This window comes from Centroberyx affinis, unplaced genomic scaffold, assembly GCF_046629955.1.
Source record: "Centroberyx affinis isolate AG114_WGS23_722 - 3 ecotype Tasmania unplaced genomic scaffold, CSIRO-AGI_Caff_v1 ptg000109l_1, whole genome shotgun sequence".
In the NCBI taxonomy this organism is placed as follows: Eukaryota; Metazoa; Chordata; class Actinopteri; order Beryciformes; family Berycidae; genus Centroberyx; species Centroberyx affinis.
This window is the reverse complement of record NW_027278811.1, coordinates 303,393-317,649: the sequence shown is the minus strand read 5'-3', so window position 1 is coordinate 317,649 and position 14,257 is coordinate 303,393. Positions and strand designations below refer to the sequence as shown.

The following is a 14,257-nucleotide window of genomic DNA, read 5'->3' as shown; positions in this document are numbered from 1 at the left end:
TCCTAATTACAAAACGCATAGCTCCGGTCCTCATTTCTGATTGGCTGAGTCACCTTGGAAGCCGTTGTTAAAATACTCGATAAGGGCACACCTGTGACCGCATATCAATTAATTCAAATATTAATCCGCTAACCGAAAATCAGCACTTGCACTAGCAATTAGCTATAAGTGTCGCTTAGCAACCACCATTTTTAGCTATAGCCTAACTGTTAAAGAACTACATTGCTTGGCGGAAGAATAGGATAACAATTATGTTTATTAAAAATGTAAGATTTCTCTTAATTATTTTGTATCACAGTGGTGTGTTGTCGAAGTTTTATAAAAGCAATAATCCAGTCAAGGCCGAGGTTTACAGTGATTTTAGAAGAGCAGAGAGGCGTCATTAGGCTCGACGCAGGGCTTGGGAGTTGGGACGGCCCCCTGCCAGTCGGCTGCACCAATCCGCTCCATCGGACAGGGATTAAGTGTCACATTGAGCTCCCTCTCACACTCCGAACCACATCATAACTTTTGAGAGGTGGAAAGACAACACTCCTCCTTCGTTTAGACAGCGGCAGCCGAGACGACAAGGGACGCACGCACGGCCAAATGGAGAAATCCAAAAACTTTCGCATTGACGCGCTTTTAGCAGTCGATACGCCGAAAGTGCAGACTTCTCCTCTGGCGCTGGTGACTTCTCTGTCCTCCTCCTCTTCCATTTCGTCGTCCGGAAGTGTAACAGCCCCGGAGCTGACCACCAGCGCCGAGTCTTTACGCACCGAGACGCCGTCTCCACCGAGGATTTCCTCTTGCGGTTTGATTCCTAAACCGGGTTTCCTGAACAGCCCGCACGGCATGGTTGGATTACATCCGCAGAGCACCGCAGGGATCCCTCCTCAGGCTCTCTACGGCCATCCTATGTACACCTACTCCGCAGCCCTCACAGGCCAACACCCTGCCCTGTCCTACTCCTATCCACATGGGTCCCATCACCACCACGCCAGCGATCCCATCAAACTAACAGCCAGCACCTTCCAGCTGGACCACTGGCTCCGGGTCTCCACAGCTGGGATGATGCTTCCCAAAATGTCAGATTTTAATTGTGAGTAGCATTACAAAGTGGCATATTGTACTCTTTTTACTTAGATGAAATGTTGAAATAGCCTATGTGTGGCTGGCCAAAATGTCTGATCTAAAAATGTTTATGATGCTACCAAACTGTCTGATTTTAAAGGTGTTATTCCGGTGTTACTGCTACATTACAGCGTGCCATGGCATTGCTTGTAGTTATACTTTGAACAAATCTAAAAATAATGTATATGATGCCACCCAAAATGTCTGATTTTAATTGAATACTCTGTTACTTTGCAAGACATTCGGCTACAGACATGCATGGCATTTTTTGTATTTTTTTAACCTAAAAATAATGTCTGGTGGAGATAGTAGGTAAACAAGCTTAAGTCGATTATTGTGCTATGTCTCTTATTTTTCTGAATGAAAAAATCTGTCATAGAGAGTGATGGTTTTTCTGAGAGGAACTAAAATGGACAGATAATGGACAGTGGGAAAGTGGCAGAGGAGTGTGAAACCCACAGTCGACATACTATTTGCTCACCAGATACTGCCTTTTTGTTTCTGTTCGTTTTAGCAGATTTGTTCAAAATGAAGTGGCAAATAGCTTCTCTCTGGACATATTCATATGTGGGCCACTTTGTTGCTCAGGCCGGGGGCACAGGCAGTATGACATCTGATATTATAGCCTACTATATTATAGCTACCGTAAAAAAAGAGGTCATTGGGAATAAGATAGTTATTGGACGTTAATTTCTTACCTTTCTCTACATCCCTTTCCACACACAAGTATTTAGTATATTTTTTTATTAATTGCAAATTGGCTCTCATTCTTGAACATAAATAAAAATACAGTTTGCATAGGACCCAATTTAGATATGATCTACATCAGGGATTATTTAAAAATCTGGTTTCAGGGCATAAAGAATTAATGTTGGTTTCCTTTTTCAGCTCAGGCTCAGTCCAACTTGCTTGGGAAGTGCAGAAGACCCAGAACTGCATTCACAAGTCAACAGCTGCTGGAGCTGGAGCATCAGTTCAAACTGAATAAGTATCTGTCACGACCCAAGCGCTTTGAAGTGGCTACATCCCTCATGCTGACGGAAACTCAGGTAATATGTCCGCATAAAGCCCTGTTACTGATTTTAGAATTAGTTTTAGTTTTATAAAGTCTTCATTGCCCGAGCACACTGCAAAAAAAAATCTCCAATCAGTTTATTCTCATATTCAGTCTGAATTTATTGTCTTAAAACAAGTGAGAAATTATGGCAATAGGATGAGATAATTCCATTTGTTCCCAATGCAGTTTGACTTGTTTCAGGGATTTTCCAGAAAAAGAAACGTCAATATCATCCAAAAAGGCAACATAAGGTCACTGGTATCAAGGAAATGACACTTGATTCAAGAAAATTGTGGATTTGCATTGGAAACAAGGCGGGTTATCTCATCCCATGGCAGAAAAATAAGATTTTAAAAACTCAATACTAAATGAAATAACTTTCTAGGATGTATATTTTTGCAGTGTAGCAGTTGGTGTTTGGCTGCAACATAGTGGTCAATGTCAGGTGTGCTGATGACCTTTACGCAGCCTTTACGCATAGCCCGTCACCAGTTGGCCCCTTTCTTTATATGTTTAGGTAAATTAAACGATGGATTTCTCATTTTTTCAGGTTAAAATCTGGTTCCAGAACAGACGTATGAAGTGGAAGAGAAGTAAGAAGGCCAAGGAGCAGGCCGCCCAGGAGGCCGAGAAGCAGAAAGGCGCCAAGAACGGCCAAGAGAAATCTGACGGACTCGAACAGACGGATTATCACAGTAAGACGGACTCAAAAAACGGCAGAATAAGAGACTTCAGGGACAGTGACGACGATGACGGCGATAACTTTCTGTACAACTCGTCAGATTGCTCGTCAGACGACGAGAGAAATCACACCAGTGACATAAGTCCACAGCCTTGAAACAGCAGAAGTATTCTCCATTAATGGTGACTGTGGGGATTTTCACTAAAATGCAGTTGCATGTAATCCAACCTCACCTACATGGAATTAATGAGCATTTTTTTGGTTATAAAAAGGGATAAAAGTTAGGCTATAGGTCAAGAATAGATCTGGTGATTGTGTGATCCTCGTGTCATCCGAAATAAGCAATAAAGCAGGAGGTTTAAGTTTTATAATGCACATGTATGGAGCATCATTCAGCAGTATATCTGTGACATTGCATGGTTTATATGCAAATGCTGTAAACTGGCTCAGGACACTGTAATCCCTCCCCGCTGTGGTGGTTAGTTCGTCATCAATAATCTTTAAAATATCCTACTGTATGACCATTATAGCCCACTATAAATAGCCTAGTCTGCTCTACTCCATTTGTCTTAGGCCTATTTTGTTTAACTCTTGTGGTGTTATACTTCGGTAGCCTATAATTGTGTCATATCACGCTGAAAAAAAATGTTATGTTTATTTTTCTATACTGTATTTATAAAATGGTTATACCAGTGCATGCTAAATTATTGTTTAGCGTCTCTATTGGTGCAGACGATATGAAATAAAATTTGTTTTTGTAAAATTCGGTCGTTATTTTCAGTGTCATTCGGTGTAGGTCTGTATCTTGTGCTCTTTTGTTAAAGAAAAAAAAAAGGGTAGGCTATTTTTGCTTGATTTACGAGTTCCTTGGTTTTAGCTTTAGAGGATTGTGTTTTTCTCCTTGCTCTGACAGGTCGGGTCATGGGAATTACTGTTAATAGCGCTGTCGGATCTGTGCAAACGTGCAGTGAGAGCAAACAACAAGTAGGCAGTCAGACGATGGAAACATTTCACACCACACTAGCAATGGGCTCGTATTAATAAACCTTTGAAACGGGTTGTCAATCGACCACTTGTCTGCTCAAGCACTATTTTCAGGGGTGAAATCATTTTAGCCTATTATTTAGAACGGCGATAACACACCACTGTAATAGGCTAATAAAAATGTGCGAGAAATGTTTAATTTTAATTGATATTATTTTAAGGCTATTCTCAAAAAACAAAAAACAAAAAAAACAAAAAAACAAACTAGGCCTATGGTTACCGTGATTGTTGATTTTCAGTTTGCGGAATGATGTTTGAATTAGGCTAACTGTGATGCGGTCACAGATGTGTTTATCTGATATTTTACATCAATCAGAATCGGACCGGGATAATAACCGATACATGTTGTTTAACCAAAGTTTCACGCTTGATCCGATGACACCTGTGACACTAAGCAACAGCCATCTTGAATGTTTTTAGTCATTTATACTAGGCTTTATAACGTTAAAAAGTAATCACTCGGCCTAATAACTTAGCGTTCACCAATAATTTTGGGGCTAATTTCCTCAAATGCAAAATAAACATCCCGTCAGGTGCATTTTGCCAACTATGACACAAAACATTTAGGTCTGTAGGACTTTTTTGGATGTAGGATAAGTCCCAAACGTGCAATTATCAGCTGATACATGTTGCAATCCAATGTAATCTTTCACTTTATGTTTTGATGAAGTGGCCCATGTGTCTACCATTAGTGGCTGATCTATAGGCCCAATTCAACAACTTATATGTACAAACAGATGGAACAGTAACATTGACTTCATGGAAAACACAGTCCACAAAATGGCCTTATAAGCTAAGACTTCTTGTTCGTTCACTCTTATTGTTCCCACAGTCATCAACGTTAAACTACTGACTGATTATATGCCAACAGAGTTCCTCAGAGATCTATTGGTTACCTCAGTTGTTTGCTTTAGCTTTAGCAGACTAAATCAAAGTTCAGCGGAGGGTCAAGCCCAGACAGAGTACACCAGGTGAAGCTGATGGCACCTGTCTGACTCACATCTGCAGACAATGGCCAGTGTATGGACTGCAGAGGGAGGGAGTCTATTGATCCCACGATTTCTACATTTTAAGTCACAAATTCCCTTTTATCTCACTTACTCCATACTTGAAAGTGGTCTGATTGAAAACTCACTAAAGCTACTGATGCCCAGCATGCATTTCACTATCCCTGTGGTGATGGAGAGATGCATTTCTTTTTCATTAAATCAAAAATTGCATCTTGAATGTTAGGAGGCTACAGTTAGGTCTGTAGACTAGTGAAGGACATTTCCTCCGGCTGACCTTGGTGGCCGATTCTTGCCCTCTGACCACGCTCCACCCCCGCATTGATGCAGGCCACGCAAATGGAGCTAATTAATAAGAGCAAGCATCAAATGTAACAGAATGACTCTGCTATGCTAACCATGCAGGCAGACACTGGTGTCAGCTAGCAAACAGAAGAGCCTGGACTCAAAGGCCTGGGTCACTTCATCAGGGCGTGTAAACACTGTGAATGAACAGCAGCACAGTCTCTATTCTCTTCTCTCTTGTTTACATCACACTCACAGTATAGCCAACTGGAAAGATCAATAGAAAATCCGAAATATAGTGATGAAATGATAACGACGTACAAGTAATTACTGATCAGTTGTGTTTAGGGCTGAAAAAGTCTTCATTATAATATTCTTTATTCTGTGTCAGAGTGTAAATATACCCAGTAAAGCCCAGACGAATGGCCCCAGGTGTCTGAACGGTTCCATATGAACCACTGCTGTACACTGCCTCCAAGAGGGCACATTCAGAAAAACATAAAGCTTGAACACTTTAAACACTTCAGACAAATGAGAAAAACTGCAAGAGAAAACGGTTTCCCTCCACAAAAGACTCAAAGTATTCGGCACAAAGTCTGAGATTTATTACTGCCTTTATGACGAGAACTCTAACATTTAATAAAATGTACCATTCATGTTACATTCAAGAGCCTGCATATGGCATTAATATGGTAATATGCAATATTTTTTCAACGTTTGACCCCTGGTTTATGTACAAATATGTACAAGCATGGAGAATGTACTAAGTTGAAATATGTAAAATATCTCTTAAGTATTGCTCATCATATTTTTAACCACAGCATCATATTTAACCACAGCTAAACATACAATAGTACACATAGCAGTGAATCTGGTATGTCTTTGAAGGCATCTTTGTGATCTTCCAGATTAAAAAATCTCCATGGTTACAATTCTGTACGAGGACTCACTAAATCAAAAACATACAGTTAGTAATGTCCAAAACATTTTTTCCCCTCAAAGCAAACTGTAGTCTTGTGTTCTTTGTATTCAGAGTCATTTCACTCCAACAAGCCTTCTTTTGTTCCGTGGTTTTGTTTCATAGCATTTCTTTTGGGGTGCCGGTGTGTGTGTGTGTGTGTGTTTTACAGTTTGAGCTTGGCCTCTTTGGCCTCCATGGCCTGGGTGGCGACCTGGGCGCGCTCTGACAGCAGCGCTGCTTGCTCAGCTGCTCCCTGCGACTGGGCATTCTTCAGCAGGAAGTGGCTGATGAAAAGCTTCAAGCCCTCCCGCAGCATTCCTAGCTTGGGAATTCCTGAAATCCTGGTGGATGGAAAACAATGACGGACATTGATTCCAGATTTTCACATAGTGCTTAGCACTAAAGAGGAGTGGTTTTACAAGAAGTGGGCTAATGGACAAGAGGTTAACATTTCTAAAAGTTAAAGAGGACGAAGTCTGGGAGACGCTTGCTGCACTAACTTAACTGCCCTTTTAAAAGAATTCCTGATGTGTTTTCTGTTTCATAAATACCAATGTGTTAGGCTCCAAGTCTGGGCACTAAGTATAAGCATGATGACACTCACCTTCCAAATATATTGGCTAGATCCTCAGGCTCCGTTTCCTTCAGTAGTTTGGTCAGCACCTGGCGCAAGAAGCGCACCTTGGGCTTATCTAGCTCCCCAAACTCTATTACCTACACAGAGAAAATATACACATACATATATATACAGTATATACATATAACTGTCAGACAGTGAAAGGTACCTGGTGATATGACAGGTCACTTACTTTGAGAATGGAGAGCGAGAGGCACTTCTTCTGGAGGAAGCGGGTCACCAGCTGGGCCAAGTTGCTGAAGGTGCTGCTGGGCAGAGCAGACAGCTCCTTGAACTTGTCCCATAGGCTGAACTGGAAGGTCATCTAGGACAACACAGAGCGGGCTCAAGGGATATACATACTATTGATTTGAAATATTATATCCCAGCAGTTTCTGCATTCAATGACATTTATCACACTGATAACTCTCAAAAACAAGAACGGAAACAAAAGCAACAGGAGCCAACTTCTCTACACAGGTATCCTCTCACCCAGATCCAGTTTACATGTGAAAAACAAACATTCCCACCACTTCTGTTTCAAGCTCTTTGATGAGGACAATGGTTATCAGTTTCTGATATGGACTAGTGGCCTACATGGCAGCAGAGGAGGAAGTGTGGTGTCACGCCCATTGTTTGTAGTCTCAGTTTGAGTCTACTAACATCAGAGGTGAGAGGTGTGAGAGGCTCCCACACTGGAGGGGTGAACTGAAGGCCACAGGCGGGTCACATACAGTTTAAGAGACTGGGTGGTCACACACAACACCAGGCTGACATGATGAAATGCACTGCAACTTCAAATGGTACAATTATCATTTATTGAATGTGTGAGTCAAATGTGCAGCATTTAAGTAAACAATAAAAAAAAAACTTACTCTGATTATGAGAGTAATTTCATTTGACTGTTTACATATGTTACAAAAAGACTTTTCTGTCAAAATTCCTATTTTATGCAATCTTGCACATTGTGATTACTGAATAAATAGGTCAGCTGCCTCCTTCCCCATAGGCTACAAGCAACTTTTATTTCCCTGTCAATTTCCCTGTGTAACTTTATTATTCAATGCTGAGAACTGAGTGGCATAAAGGCAAACAAGTGAAAACTCCCTTAGCGATTGTTACATGCCTGCCAGCTGTGAGCTTCTTGGAAAATAATGAATGTAACAAGTGTTTTTGTCTGACAGTCTTGGATACAGACATCACCATCTTTTACCAACACCACTCACTAAGACGACAAAGGGTTTGGAGTAGAAAGATGTTACAAGTTGTTTGTTTACAGTCTTGGATAACATCATAAGGAATCTCTGTCTGTCTGTGGGTCCGTCGCATATCTCGAGAACCGTTCGTCCGATCGACTTCACACTTGGCGGGTGTATTGCTGGGGACCCAAGGAAGTGCAGTGTCGGATTTGGTGCAATTTGGACACGCGACACGTTCAATATTAATAAACTTTGAATAAACAAGCGAACAGCGCTCTGTGCAGCAGCGGCGCGAATGGGCACTGCACTAGTCATGAATAATGAGTAACAAGATTAATAAATTGGGCACAGAGAACAACAAAACATTGGTAATCTCACTTATTATATGGCAGTTGAAGTGTAATGATTTTTGAAAGTACGTTTAATAATAAGTGTGTGGATGTGTGATAATAAAATATGCTTGAGTAGTAGCATAAGTCATTCTTTATTATAGGAAGTATTTTAAATAACCAATTGTGCATATTAAGTAGTCTGTGATTGGCTTGAGTAGCACAGGGTTACATTGGCTATTTTATTTAGAATTCTGTGCTATGTTTTACCTAGAGTTGTATTTTTTCTAACACTTTAAGGCTTTCATGATAACAATGTAATGTATTACTTTGATGTATCAAACATTTGCTAGGAGAGAAGTTATTTATTGTATGCACTGATTGTAATTGGTAGTCCTATAGGCTTTTGTGGAATGGGGGCCAGCTTATTTCATAATGTTGTGTTTGATGAGGTAGGCCTAGAGTAAATTTTGTATTGAGTGGTAATTTTTATTTTTATTCATATAAAAAGGTGCGGCTTTTGCCGGTTAGAGTACCTGGAAGCGCCGGTCATGGGAGCAGAATTTCTCTCCCAGCACGGCATAGAAGGCATTGAAGGTTTTCTCCTGCAGACAGCAGTCCATCAGAACATGGACGATCTCTCTCTCCTGCTGGTCCTTCAGGCCCATCCTTCACACACAGCAAAACAAAGGACAGCCTTAGTTTGCTTTGAAATATCAAAGCAAACACTTTCTTTCTATCTCTTGGTCAACCAACTCAATTATAGAGTGGTTAGAAACAGAGACTGGATATAACAAACCTCAAGAGTTTCTCGAATGCGTCCAGGTAATCCTCGCTGGTCATAAGAACACAGAAGATGTTTCTCCTGATCTCAGTGTTCATCCTCTGTTTCTTAGCCAGGTCTAAAACTTTGGCACTAAACTGAGGGAGCAGGAAAGGGAATAATGCAAATCAAACAATGGCATCAGTTAAGTGGGAAAAGCTGGTATTATTAACAAGGCTAATTATTACACATATCAAGGCCTTTTACATCTAGAGCATCAAGATACAGCCTACTGATAATGCACTGACAAATGTATTTCAGCAAAGTGTAATGTCTGTAAAATCATCTGGACTTTGGAGAATATGAATGTGAATATGAATATGCTAAAAAACAGTAGATGTAGAGGTGATTCATAAGCATTATATTTGTCTGTTGAGAGGTGTGTCAACAGATTTTATTAAACTAAATTCAAAGAATACTACAGCACTATTTATCAATTAATCTTAGGAAAAAATCCTCATCTGCAGGTCTTCTGTGGTTGCGGTGCTGTACCTGTCCCTCAGCTGTACTCTGTTGTGAGGTCTTGTTCCCTTGGTCGCCAATCATGGGCGCTCCACTCCAGGAGGAGCCGACGATCCACCAGCGGCCCACCTGCTCCGCTGCCAGGAGATTCTCCAGAGAGACCCTCAGTTTCACGTCACTGCCGCCCGCACTCTGGTGGATCTGAGTTACACATTCATCAGGGATCAGTGACTCACGCATGCACTTAGCAGGCAAACACCAGTTGTAAAATATGTAAAAATGACGAGAACACCCAATAAGCAACCCCAGAAAAGCTTACAATGTGGCATACAATCACAGTTCACAACTGTTAAAGACATTAAAAGCATCATCAAAGCTCTACAATTACTGGACTGAGTCTGTAACAGTGGGACTCTGGGGCCCCCTGGTGGTGCAAGTGAAAGCTACATTAAATCATTCTAAAACAAAAAAAATTTAATAGTTTGGGGAGAAAATGACATGCCACACCCAGTATGTTGAATAAAATAATCTAAATCGGTGATACCTATTATCTGCACATTCAAAAGCTAATTTCGTATTTGTCTTCCTCAATCTATTGAAGTGATAAGACTACTTCAAACCTAGTAATATAATTCAAATAATGAGATCATGTTATGAAAATCACCTACCAGAGTCCTCTGCAACTTCCTCAGTCTCTCCACAGGCTCTGGGTCGTAGCCTGGGATCTTCCGCATATCATTGTTCTTCAAAGCCAGCATGGTTTCCAACATGAAACGCACCTGAGGACATGTTCACACATGATTTCAAGTTAGATAAACCTCCAAATTGCTACATAAATTGCGTTGAGATATCAATTCATTCAGTACTGTATTCAGTACATGCCAAATTTATTGTACAGATTGTATGTTGCGCTAGTTAAGAGCGTTTACTAATTTGACTAAAAGGTAATCCTACATCTAGTGTCATACCCTGGTTTGATCCTGAAACTTAGGCCCCAGTTCGTTGGCCTTGCGTTGGGCATCAGAGATGAGCTCCTTGAGAGCCAGAGCGTCATCCTTCCGCAGGCCGAAGCCAACGTTCCTCAGCACAAACAAAACTAGTTCGATGTCCTTCTCCGTAAAGGTTACTACCAACAGCTTCAGGATGTCGAAGATGAGGAGGGAATGCACCACCTGGAAGTTATAGAGGTGAGCCACGATGGCTACCAGGTTGCCACATTCTTTGCCTTCCCCTGGGTTCTTGTACTCCTCGTCAAACTTTCGCACAACCGTCTCCAGAAAATTGGCTCCCACCTGCAATTAAAATAAAATGTGAAAATTGATGATTGATTGAAAGACTCTTGATTCATGTTGTTTTCGGAAATATGGATACTAATATATATTGATGTATACTATGACATCTGATGAATACACTTTCAATAAAAAAATATTTTAGGATTAGGATGTATGGTCCTATAATGTTGTGTACATATATTGGCATAATAATAATCTCATAGATCACTAAAAATGTGACTCACCTTATAAAATCCCTGGCAACTGTTGACTGAGGCTAATTTTACTGAAGAGACTGTGTGTGTGTGGTCACTTACAGGATTGAGAGTCAACATGACAGAGAGATAACAGCGCTAATAAACCTCAAGTATAGGAAACTCAGGTGTTAGATGTCACTTTCCAATTAATTAAAAGGGGCATTAGCTTACAAAGGAGTTGGTGAGAAAGCAGCCAATTCCTTTAAACCTACATCCAATGAATAATCCATGGGCTAACGTACCATTCCCAGGTTAATGGTTACTATTTATCTCTCACACAAAGGCTGGTAAAACCAAAAGCCTCTTGTCTCTTATTGTCGCTCTTATCAGTGGAGCAGAAAGTGAACTGGAGGTCTCCAAAAGGGAAAGACCTCTAGCACTACAATACAACACCTGCTTAAACACTGTAAGAACTCTAGTGTGTGGAAGCTGAAGGCAGGGAGTGTGAAACGTACCTCCAACCCGACAGAATGATGGAGGATGCTGACAAGCAAGACGTGCTCCATCAGCAGTCTGTCAGGCATCAGGGTCGGGGTGACGCAGGCTGCTAGCAGCACCTCCGTTAGGGTGTCGTTCATGTCCTTCCTGCTGGAGCTCATGTACAGCTCCTCCAGCTGACCACTGATGGATGCCATGTTGGGCTCACTGAGCCTAATAAGTTAGAAAATGGCTCAATTACGATGCTGAAGCACAGTACTTGGGAATTTCTAAAAGAGCTTAACTGGCAATTATGATCCCGCGTAGCAAACTCAAGACCCACCCAGAGGCCAGAGGTTATTCTAACTCCATCAGAAATGTAAGCATTAACAGTCCATATATATCTTTCTTTTGTGATCTTCTATTGATCTCAAGAGGGGAAATTCTCTTCTAACTCTCTTCCACATGGAGGTCAGAGTTCAGGGTCAGCCACAGAAAAGTGCCCCTGGAGGACACTTCAGCAGGATGGATGCTTGCTGTCATGGGGGCTTGAACTTGGGCCTTCTGGTGGAAGGACAGTCTCCCTAAAATCAGAGCCCAGATGATTGTCTATGGGCAAGGGCAACTTCCTCACACTTTTGGTCAGAAAACAGAGTTTTCAGACAAAATAAGGTAATAAACAAACAACAATTTCTGGAAATACAAATGTATGGACTGTGTGTAGTGATCTTAATGTGAGTGGAGTAAAAACAATTTTTCCAAGTGGGTCATGAGTTTGCCCTACTAGATTCAAGATGTTACTAATGCATGGCTTAAACGACTTACAGCTCAGTGTTGTGGCAAGACTGCTACCTACCTGTTCACCAGGCCTTTCACATGCCTCTTCAGTTTTTCAAGCTCAGCTTTGCGTTTATCATCTCCAGTGTCACGCAAGTGAGGTGGCACATACTTCCCTGCTGTAGAGGTGACCTAAACATTGGAAGATGTAAATTATAGTTAGCTAAAATGTTAAGCTCCATAAGCTTAAACATACAGTATACAAAGTAGGGCTGGGCGATGGTTGAAATCAATATCACAATAATCATAAGTATTTTTTTATATCGATACATAAAACGATACATATAACAATATTGCATAGTAATGTTAGGTGTGATGTCAAACAAAACAGAATTTTTCAAATAATATTCCTAGTATTCCTAGTTTTTAAATAAAATGTGCTTATTATCATTAATTTAGACAGCAGAATTGTGTGTCATGATATCCTAAAATCCCCATTTCATCACAATATGATTCCACTGAAAGATGATAAATGATAATATTGAATTATCGCCCAGCCCTAAGACAAAGTATCAAAGTTACTGCAATGTTGAAATGAATCCTTCAAATTTCTGAACTCACAGTTCCTGGTGTCTTTGTGTCAGGAGTGTCTGTTTCGTTCTCTGCTTCTTCTTCACTTCCACTGGCCGAGTCTGCTACATCACTCTCCTCCAGCCCATCCTCCTCCTCCATTTCCTCTTCCTCTGCTTCCTCCTTATCAACCATTTCTTCATCCTCTTCATCCTCCTCGTCGTCGTCATCATCATCATCATCCTCGCCGACCTCATTTTCTTTGTCTAATGAATCCAGATCTTCATCACTGCCTTCATCTGCAGACTCGTCTTCTGGTTCTTCCTCCTCACCTGACATTTGGGACTCACTCTTATCAAGCTTTTCAAAGTTGTCTTTGGCCATGTCCATGTCATCATCACTGTCGTACATCCCCACAGCTGCCGACCCAGAGTCCAGTACACCAAGGATGTAATCAAGTCCGTCAGCAGCAAAGGACTGTGGGAGGTTCTTCTTGTTTTTCCTTTTGTTTAATCCGAGGTACCGCTCTAACTTCTTTATTTCTCTGTCCTCTGCTTCGTTTGCTTCCAAAAGTGCCTTTTTTCTCGTTTCTTGAAGCTTATTAACTTTCTTTCCTTTCTTGGAAACTGATGCTGTTTTAGAATTATCTGACTTCTCTGCAGCAGCATCAGTAGATTTGCTTTGATGTGATTTCGACACTTCTTTCTTTGCTTTCTCTTTCACCTTCTTCTTCTGTGGTTGTGGTTTATCAGCGGGTAACGTTGTTCCAGAGTCTTCTCCACCATCAAGGGGTAAACTGAGATCTTTTTTGCCCTCATAGTGACTTTTCATTTTAGCTTTCTTCATTTTTCGCTTTTCTTTGCGTAACTCTTTTCTGCTTTTCTTTTTCACAAATCTCAACCCATCATGGTCATTCTCTTCTTCATCACAGCCACCTTTGCTTTGAACAAACTCATCCACTGACACCATGTACTTTTGCAATTTTCCATTGTCCTTCTTCTTTTTGGTGTTCTTCCATTTCCCTTGACCTTTCATCTCTATAAACTAAACCCTAGATGTTGACTAACGTAATGTGATTGATTAATAATTAGGTACACTGGCTAACATGAGCTAACTAACTTCAATCGGTCCTTTGAAAATGTATAGCCAATTAGCTTGGCTAACAAGCTACATGTGGAACTGTAGAGGGTTTGAAACAACCGGAAGAAGTAAAAGCACTTAATGAAAGCTGTAGGCTATTTAAAACAGTTAAATACCTTACAGTACAACGTTATTTTGTGCTGCACACATGTATCTCCATGAGGACAGTATTATTGATACGACCACGTGACAGTTTTCTTCCAGGGCGAAGCAAGGACTGTCGCGTGGTGATGACGTATTTTATTTT

At 40.9% G+C, this 14,257-nt stretch overlaps 2 protein-coding genes across 2 annotated transcripts; one reads left to right on the top strand and one right to left on the bottom strand.

Moving 5' to 3' along the window:
- Window positions 1-588: 588 nt before the first annotated feature.
- mnx1 (motor neuron and pancreas homeobox 1) lies at window positions 589-3,008 on the top strand. Its single transcript, XM_071526152.1, has 3 exons — window positions 589-1,081; window positions 2,002-2,162; window positions 2,721-3,008. Exons 1-3 carry the CDS (start codon window positions 589-591, stop codon window positions 3,006-3,008), a joined length of 942 nt encoding a protein of 313 aa, XP_071382253.1.
- A 2,598-nt stretch (window positions 3,009-5,606) lies between these two features.
- Window positions 5,607-14,201, bottom strand: nom1 (nucleolar protein with MIF4G domain 1). The gene is made up of 11 exons (XM_071525935.1): window positions 12,922-14,201; window positions 12,380-12,492; window positions 11,562-11,757; window positions 10,547-10,870; window positions 10,247-10,357; window positions 9,609-9,779; window positions 9,093-9,214; window positions 8,830-8,962; window positions 6,959-7,090; window positions 6,754-6,863; window positions 5,607-6,490 (listed from the first exon to the last, which is right to left on the bottom strand). Exons 1-11 carry the CDS (start codon window positions 13,903-13,905, stop codon window positions 6,313-6,315), a joined length of 2,574 nt encoding a protein of 857 aa, XP_071382036.1. The 5' UTR covers window positions 13,906-14,201; the 3' UTR covers window positions 5,607-6,312.
- Window positions 14,202-14,257: the final 56 nt, after the last annotated feature.

What these genes read in the sequence shown, in the direction of transcription:
- mnx1 (XM_071526152.1), top strand. Translation starts at nt 589, where the DNA reads ATGGAGAAATCCAAAAACTTTCGCATTGACGCGCTTTTAGCAGTCGAT. An exon ending in CAAAATGTCAGATTTTAATT is followed by an intron (nt 1,082 to 2,001) that starts GTGAGTAGCATT and finishes TTCCTTTTTCAG; the next exon opens with CTCAGGCTCAGTCCAACTTG. An exon ending in TCATGCTGACGGAAACTCAG is followed by an intron (nt 2,163 to 2,720) that starts GTAATATGTCCG and finishes TCATTTTTTCAG; the next exon opens with GTTAAAATCTGGTTCCAGAA.
- nom1 (XM_071525935.1), bottom strand. Translation starts at nt 13,905, where the DNA reads ATGAAAGGTCAAGGGAAATGGAAGAACACCAAAAAGAAGAAGGACAAT. An exon ending in AGAGTACAGCTGAGGGACAG is followed by an intron (nt 9,215 to 9,608) that starts GTACAGCACCGC and finishes CTGCTCCCTCAG; the next exon opens with TTTAGTGCCAAAGTTTTAGA. An exon ending in CTAGCCAATATATTTGGAAG is followed by an intron (nt 6,491 to 6,753) that starts GTGAGTGTCATC and finishes TCCATCCACCAG; the next exon opens with GATTTCAGGAATTCCCAAGC.